The 8,959-nt window shown below is 38.0% G+C and overlaps 1 protein-coding gene across 1 annotated transcript in view; it reads right to left on the bottom strand.

Annotated features, from left to right (window-relative positions):
- Window positions 1–8,959, bottom strand: part of GPD2 (glycerol-3-phosphate dehydrogenase 2) — a 100,557-nt gene that overhangs the window by 22,591 nt on the left and 69,007 nt on the right. The window contains exons 6-7 of the mRNA XM_015566301.1: window positions 7,974–8,130; window positions 2,380–2,573 (exon numbers count right to left, since the gene is read on the bottom strand). Coding sequence (XP_015421787.1) covers window positions 2,380–2,573; window positions 7,974–8,130 — 351 coding nt within the window. The remainder of the gene's footprint in view (window positions 1–2,379; window positions 2,574–7,973; window positions 8,131–8,959) is intronic.

The raw sequence follows: 8,959 nt of genomic DNA, 5'->3' as shown, positions 1-8,959 counted from the left end.
ATTGACAAAAACTATTTGTTAGTTTCACCAATTCCCTGATTACCAAAAGGCATGTGAGCTGAAACAAGCTTTACAGATCCACCAGTTCCCAGCAGGTATTGCAAACGTCTTCCATTTGTTAATAGGCAAAATGAAAGAGCAAGGAGCAGGGTCAGTCTCTGCTGCAGCCCAGAGTTATGTCACTGTGGAAATCCCCACCTACGGGGATACGCATGACGGCCTCTTGGAACCAGATCTGTTTCCTGCACATCCAGCCTCCCAGCACATGTAAGCAGTTAGATTTCTCGTCATTACTGCATTTGAACTTTAAGAATTTGGAAACTGTCAACATAGAGCTCTCTGCTCCTGAATTAATTTTATTTCTTGCTCCAACAATCAAACTTCCTGCTTGTAAAGCTGAGATATAAACCTCCTTTTTACGTAAATTTGAATGAAGCGTAGTTCAGTAACAATAATCAATGTATTAAAATATAATCATACTCAGAGGAAGCTCCTCCCTTGCAAAAGGTATCAAGGTAAAATTGCAAAGCACCTTGATTATTTAAATATGGATATAAAACAAATCATAATTATATCCCTAATAACTGTGTGTGAGCCTAAGTATTAGCGAGATAGATTTCAATCACATATATTCAATATATTTATACTATTACTACAGATATCCAAGGAGACTCTACTCAAAAAAAACCATTACTTGAAATTAGAAGAAACTAAAATTGTAAAATATGGATCAATCAATTAAACTAGGAGAGTGGCCTGAACCATTTTTTAAAGTGGTTTGTTTATAGATATGTGATCCCACAATGAACAAAATTCTCTAGGAAAAAAGGATCAATACATGCCAGTGAGTCACATCAAGACAAAAATTTTCTTTGCATGTCCTCCACGGAAGCCCTCATTATAGAAGAGTACTGATATAAATGAAGACTATTTTTCAAAAATCTTAAACCTTCTACCTTCATACAGAATGATGTCCAAGCTGCTAATGCATCAAAAACCTTGAAAACACCTATTACTAATTCATTTTAATTCAAAACAGTCATGAGTGGCATACCAGAGAGACAGCAAGCTTTGTACCTGAGTAAAAAACCCTTAACCTCAAGGAGCTCAAAGTGAAAATACATCTCTGAGTGCTACCTATAATATAATGTGATATACTAGGCCAGCATTTTATGGGAATCCAGGTAAAAAGCCAAGATGAAAAGTCGGGAGCAAGGCATCCCGAGCGAGCCTTCAGTCTAAACCAGGAGGAGACATAAAAGTGTATGACCTGATGATATCTATGGTAATACAAGGATTAGACCACAGAATGCACAGAGGTAGTACAGTTGAATATAAACCTGCAAAGACTAATTGTGAAAAGCCTTGGACCCCATGGGAGATAGTTTAGAACTTTTCCAATGGGGAGACAGCCAAGGGATATTTTAGTGCAGGGAAGTGACGATTGGAATTGTGTTTTGGAAAGACAGTTCTGGTGGGAAAATCAGACTGGGTGGGGACAGAGACCTGACAAATAGAAGCCAGCTAGGGGGCCAATGTCACTGTTCAAATGAGAAATGACGGGGGCGAACCAGGGCAATAAAGTGAAAGGAGGTGTAATACTTAGGGGGTGTAAGGAGTGAGCACTGATAGAAACCAGAATGGATATGGAAGAGAAGAATCACCAAAGACAAGCAGGCCATTTCCAGCTTGAGTGACTAGATGGATGGGGAGGCTGTTAACTGACAGAGGAAATTTCAGAGGATAACATTTGGAAACTTCTGAAATTAGCCAGGATTTTTAAAACATCACTATATATGTTCATTGGAGAAAATGTTATGACATCCAAGTTAAATAAAAGTATGCCCAGGTTAGCTTTGGAATTAAGTAAACTTTGACATTTTCAATTCAAGCAAACATACCCTTCTCAGCTAAATCCACAGTCAAAACTCTACTTTCTACATGGTAACAGCTCACGAAGTTTCTTAGAATATACCTCTATGCTCTCATTTCTCTAGTTATTTCCTATGAATATCCTGTATTTGTAAATCAGACCTTCCCAAGCTCTAGAATTTAAATAGTACAAATATTTCGTACTGTTCTCAAATAACATGTATGTTTAGAGCTCATGTGCAGCACTCCAATTGTGCCACTAAAAAGTACCAGAAAAGGACTGTGTAAATGCATGTGGATGTAGAAAATAGAAGGAAAAGAAAGGCAACCTCTCCCCACAGTGTTAAAATTTGGTCCTCATAAATTTCCTGTAAGAGGAAGGAATTGGAGCAGGCAGGTGTAAAGATGAGTCAGACTGCAGACATGGCAGTTACCTGGAGAGCTGGAATGGTTTGGGAGATGTTTATAAAAGAGAGAACACAAGCTTAAGGGAATAGGATACATTACCTTCAACATCATGACTCAGGTAATTACGCACTTCGTTCAAAATGAAGTTGATGTCTTCTTCCGAAGGAATAGGATGGTGTGTAATATCAGTTGGAGTGTCGGTAGTGCCAGCTATAGTCATCTTTTGCCACGGTAAGAAGAAAATAACTCGCCCATCACTGGTCGCTGGGTCAAGAAGTCCCATGCTCTCTGGGCTGAGATAAAAGGAACATTTTTTTTATTTTTGAAATTAGTAAAAATTTAATCTTAATCTACAACCTATTTTATTCATCACATCTCATATAAACAAACAAGAACAACATGAGCTATCATTTTTACCGCCACTAAATTAACCTAAAAATTCCTTTAAAAACAAAATTGGCCCAGGCTGTGTGTCAGTTCTGTGGAACATCGTCCTATACACTAAAAGGTTGCAGGTTAAATTCCCATCCAGGGCACACACCTAAGTTGTGGGTTCAATCCCCAGTCAGTACATATATGGAAAGCAACCAATCAATCTCTCTCTCTCTCTCTCTCTCTCTCTTTCTCTCTCTCCCTACTCCCATCCCTCCCCCTTTCTCTGTAAAAATCAATTAAAAACATTCTCTGGTGAGGATAAAAAATAAATTTAAAAATTAAAAAAAAAACACACTTTGGTAACAAAAAGTAATGGAGCAAGTGTGATAATGCTAACATTCCACAGTAGAACCATCCCTTCCCATCTCAGAAATGCAAGGTTAATTATGAAAATGGACTTCAAGTTACAATTGTTTGGGATTTTATATTCCTTGGACAATTCACATGAGATAATGTCAGCGAGATAAATGTCTATAATTTCTTTTATGATGGTCAATTAAAGATAGCTCTTCAACTTTTTTTTAAAGTCTATGAAAAGTATTTTCCTGGGACATTTGACATTTGGCACATCTTTTAGTAGAAGGTCTCAGAAGCACATGAGAAAAGTGAAGGATCCACTTTCTAGAAACTAAAATGTAATCAAAAAGTTCTTCTTTTTACCTAGATCAGTGGTTCTCAACCTTTCTAATGCTGCGACCCTTTAATACAGTTCCTCATATTGTGGTGACCCCCAATTTCATTGTTACAAATTGAACATAATTAAAGCATAGTGATTAATCACAAAAACAATGTGTAATTATATATGTGTGTTTTACGATGGTCTTAGGCGACCCCTGTGAAAGGGCCGTTCGACCCCCAAAGGGGTCGCGACCCACAGGTTGAGAACCACTGACCTACATGACCTTGTACCACTTGACCAAATATGAGAAATCTCAAGCAGTACAGCCATAATAAAGGGGCTCAGTTTTCTACTACTAAAATAATAATGGACTAGGATAAGGCCAAAAAGGAAACGTGATGAAAATCTTTACACAGAGAGAAGGCACTAGTGCATCATGGTATGAAATCGAAGTTCAAGGATGCCTCTTCTGACAGATTACATAAAATCTTCCAAAATATTAATCAAGAATTTTCACTAACATGTGCTTATATTCTAAAACCAAATTAGAAAACACACTTGAAAGGATAGGCAACTATAAAAAAAATTAACAAAACCCCATCCAATAGTGTTATTAAATCACTAGAAACTATTATTTGAATGTATTCATTAACCATTCAAAGACATTTGGAGAAGTTGTTAAAGGAGTGGAAGGATCTGAAAGTATTTTATTCAAATAGGACACAACAAATCTTCAGAAGGCTGTTTCTATTTGACTGAATTCTCAAAGCAAGCCAGGGTTAACAGTATTTACCGGGAGCTATTTTCAGCCTCTATTAATGCAACTTCTGAAATAGGAAACACATTTCTATTTGGTTTAAATAAATTTTTAAGAAATCTCTCTCATACCCACAAACTTAAAAGGGCATATAGTCAACCTTTCATGTTTATCATTCCCTTTAAAATTTTTTTAATCCCAATTGATTCACATACATAAAGATTAGACAATAACAACTCCTAAAATAAAAATAAAATATTGTTTTGCCCTGGTCAGTGTTGTTCAGTTGGTTAGCACATCGTCCTGTACACTGAAAGGTGGTGGGTTCTATTCCCACTCAGGGCATACACCCAGGTTTTGGGTTTGATCCCCAGTCAGGGCTCATGCAGGAAGCAACCAATCAATGTTTCTCACATGTCATCTCTCTCTCTCTCTCTCTCTCTCTCTCTCTCTCTCTCTCTCTCTCTCTTTCTGTCTCTCTCCCATTCTCTTGTTCTCTCTAAAATCATTTTAAAAAAAAGTCTTATGAAAAGGAAATCCACAGTAAGCTTAGCTAATGCACTTTCTTTAAACCACAAGGAATACTAATCTTTCTTTGCAAAACCCATCAGCCTCATGATATGCCTGCTATGTCTATACAGCCTTTGGAGAAAGAAATCACTGTCTACAACCTACTTGAAAGACACAGGAGAGAGAGGGCCACAGTCCCCACTTAGCACATGCAAAAAGCACCACAGAAGTATGTCAGTCATTTAAAACTTCAACTAAGATTTCATCTTTACTCAGGGTTACTTAAAGAAAATATGTTTACTTTCATTTTTATATATTGAAAACTATAAGTCTGGAGTATTTTCAATCTCTGTATGACTATTTTTTTCTTTATTATAAGATTCTCTTAAAATCTTAAAAGAAATTAGTTAAGTGTGTGTTTTGTAAGCACCTAGTTTGATCCTGGGTTAATATGCCCTTACATTAAATCAGTCACTTTGGGATTGGAAATTTAACTCATTCAGAGTTCAAGTTTTCAATGTTATAAGTAGTACTATATTGAAACAAAAAGATAAATTCCAGATTCCAACAAATTATATATTGGCATATCTTATACATGGCCATCTTTATGGGCTGGATATCATGCAATACGCCTATATAACTCAATAAACCTCATCAACTTCAGCATAAAATTATAATATACAGCAACCTAGACATGAAATGCTGTTAGAAAAGCATAACTACTGAATCCTTTAAAACCTTCCAATGCAATAAAAGCAGTTTAAAGGGTGAAGGTGATGGTTACCAACACACGTAACTGGAACCTGTAGAGAATCAACTGCTTAAGTGAAGACATATGTGTCAAACATAAAATTAACAAGCACAGAGGGAAGACAAAGCTATTAATGTCTGGTATAAAAATTTAAGAATCCATTTGGAAATAGCTTTCATTAGTTCTAAATTACCTAATTCATGCTCTCCCTTAGGGAAAAGTTTGTTTTCTTATAAAGAATTAATTCTGCACCGTTACACTAAAGTCTGAAAATGGATATCAACTATGGATATCAACTATAACAGAGTGAAGCATAGGTCTTTTTCCATATGTATGATTCACTTGACATCAGGAGCAAAAAAGCTTCCTGCTAATTTGTGTGTGTGTGTGTAGGATTAAATGTAATGAACAATTTTCTCATGCAGACTATTGCCCTCCTGAAGTACTAGTACCTGTATTTAAACTGAAATCAATTTATTAATTAGTAGCAATCAGTGGTAGAGATAACAGCATGCAGACACTTATAGGAAAAAAAACTGACCTCTTGTCAGTGGTAAAAAACCTTTAGGCTATAAGGAGGAGATGCTTTCCATGCATTTCAGCCATTCCGTGTATTGTTGCTGCTTTCATAAGAGCATAGCCACAACTCTGACGAAAATTCCAGATTTCTTAAGTGAACTAAAAAGTACCTTTAAAAAGAAATGATTTCTGTGTGTTGGGTTTTCTGGCATTAAAATAATTTTTAAAAAGTTGTTACCATGGCCCAAGAGAACTCCACGCATGGAATGTTAGGGTCATGACAAGCTTAATAAATGCCATAAAGATACTCTGAAAACAACCCAACAAGATAGGCTTATGCATAGTCCTTGCTCTCCATTTAGTAGCCTATACACAAGGAGTCAGTGGCTAATGAGCTCACTGCATTTTCAAACTGAGCAGGTTCTAGTTGAAATGTTAGGTATTCAGTTATGATCAGGCTGTTTATAGGGCAGCCCCCATCCGTGGTTGGTAAACCATGACTCGCGAGTCACATGTGGCTCTTTGGCCCCTTGAATGTGGCTCTTCCACAAAATACCACATGCGGGTGCGCACGTACAGTGCGATTGAAACTTCGTGGCCCATGTGCAGAAGTCGGTATTTTGTGGAAGAGCCACACTCAAGGGGCCAAAGAGCCGCATGTGGCCCACGAGCCGCAGTTTGCCGAGCCACAGTTCGCCGACCACTGGATCCCTGAGGACCTAGTTAAAGCCTTGAGTTATATAATTGCTAGTGTGATTGGTTGATGAACCCAGGGAGATGTTTCCATCTGAGATCTCTTCACCCTACCCAAGAGAATGACTTGATATGGAGAGCAAAACTTTCTTCTGGATTGCCAGTATTACAGCTGCTCAAGGTCCGTGCCTTAAGAAGGAATAAACTCTTAATCCAAGTTGTATTCCCAAGCAAGAGGCTCATCTGCAATGGAGCTGGAAGGGAGCTGGGCTGTCGACCATGCCTCCAAGGTTTCCAGCAGGTTGTGTAGTAGTTGCAGGTCAAAGTGCTAACTAAACATGGGGATATTTATTTCTCCCAAAGTAAAATGAAAATGATTTTTTTAATCCTCACCTGAGGATATTTTTTCCATTGATTTTAGAAAGAATAGAAGAGAGGGCGGGGGTTGGAGGGCAAGAGAGAAAGAGAGATGCGAGGCATTATCAATTGGTTGTTTCCTGCACAACCAGGGTTGGGATCAAACCTACAACCCAGGTAGGTGCCCTTAACTGGGAATTAAGCCTGCGACCTCTCAGTATGTGAATGGACACTCTAACCAGCCAGGGCAATAGATGTTTTTATTTCATCTCTATCCCTAACCATTTCTCTGTTTCTGACTATCTGTGTTATTATGATGAATTAGAAATTATACCTGATTTTTACTTGCTATAATATTTTTTAAAATAATTTCAGAAGTTTTAAACATAAAAATACCTGAGTGGTCCTTATTTTCAAATTCTTCATAAGTAAATTTGGGTGTTTTATAATTAACTTTTTAATTAAAAAGTCCTTTATGAGCCCTAACTGGTTTGGGTCAATGCATAGAGTGTCGGCCTGTGAACTGAAAGGGCCCAGGTTCAATTCCAGTCAAGGGCACATGCCCGGGTTATGGGCTCGATCCCCAGTGGGGGACTTGCAAGAAGCAGCCGATCAATGATTCTCTCTCATCATGGATGTTTCTATCTCTCTCTCCCTCTTCCTTCCTCTCTGATATTAAAGTCCTTTATGAAAATTTTTGCAAAATTAAATTTTAATGTTTTAGTGAAAATTCTGAAACACTAAGGCTTAATCTCTGAAGATGACTACACTAATGAAAGTACACAAATGGATCCCAAATCATTAGCTCGTAGAAAGAGTATTACCATTAAAACTAAGAAATTGTATTTTGTCTTCTGGATGAATTCCTTTACTTATTTCTCCTCTTTTTTTTTAGTTGGCATACAATATTACATTAGTTTCTGGTGTACAACATAGAGATTAGACATATTTCTCCTCATTGGTTATTAAGAAAGGTGAGCTAAAAGACTAAATATAGACAATGCCTGTGCCCTTCATTCTCTGGCGACAATCACAGAGTGGGAATCCAGTACCTGTAGTAACCAGGCATCACAATATGGACCCCAGCACTCGGCTGGCAGATAGTTGCGGCGTCCTTATCATCCATTTGGCGCACGGCGTCTGTGAAAGGTCCCGTGGCATTGATAACACACTTGGCTCTCACATCAAATTCCTGTCCTGTGGAAGAAAGCAGCATCCATCACACACCCCATTTGTTTCTCTGCTCACGGGTGCTTTGGATTATTAATTCATCTATTAACTCCACCTATGGCAAAGTATCTCGTATACCGCACTAAGTGACATGAGCAGCCAGAGTTATTGAAAAGCCACACAAAAGGCTCGCACCTGAGTAAATGTTCCAAAGCCAAGTCCAAACTGAGGGAGTGGGGGGAGAGCATGCCGCTTTTTCATTTCAGCTCTCAGTTATTTTGCAAAATGCCCCGCATCCAAGTGCCAAATATGAAGAAAATGAGATGAGTAAAGAAGCTGCTTTCTCTTTAAAACTCAAATGTGTAAGCAGTGTTGCCGTGAGACAATATGTTTCCCATTGCTGGTTTTGTGTAAAGAAAGGATGCAGTTTTGAAAGGGTGCCTACATGGCCTTAGACTCAGGACAAGAATGAAAGTCTAACGAAAGCGAAGTGACTGACTCTAACGTGCAAATGCACTGTTTATGTCATGGAAAATGATACTTTGCAACTTGCACGTTTATTTTGTTTCAACATGTTTCTGCAAAGAAAACTAAATGCATTCATAGCTGTGGGGGTTTGTGGGCATTTATTATTTTCGCATTTTATTATCATCGCTATCAGAATCATTATTTGGGGTAAACTGCCAGGTCCCACAAGGGAAAATTTTCACGTGAAACCAGTCACTGTTGACAATAAGGATATAATTAAGATGGCTCTGAAATCTGCGTAAGTCAAATCAAAGTGACAGGAAAATTATAATTCCGTCATTATACAGGCAAGGCAAGATGCAAAGGAGAGCTCCCTGCCAGAGCCTTGGCATACCTGTGA

Source organism: Myotis davidii, unplaced genomic scaffold (assembly GCF_000327345.1).
Source record: "Myotis davidii unplaced genomic scaffold, ASM32734v1 scaffold433, whole genome shotgun sequence".
Lineage (NCBI taxonomy): Eukaryota > Metazoa > Chordata > Mammalia > Chiroptera > Vespertilionidae > Myotis > Myotis davidii.
This window is presented reverse-complemented; position numbering and strand designations above follow the sequence as displayed.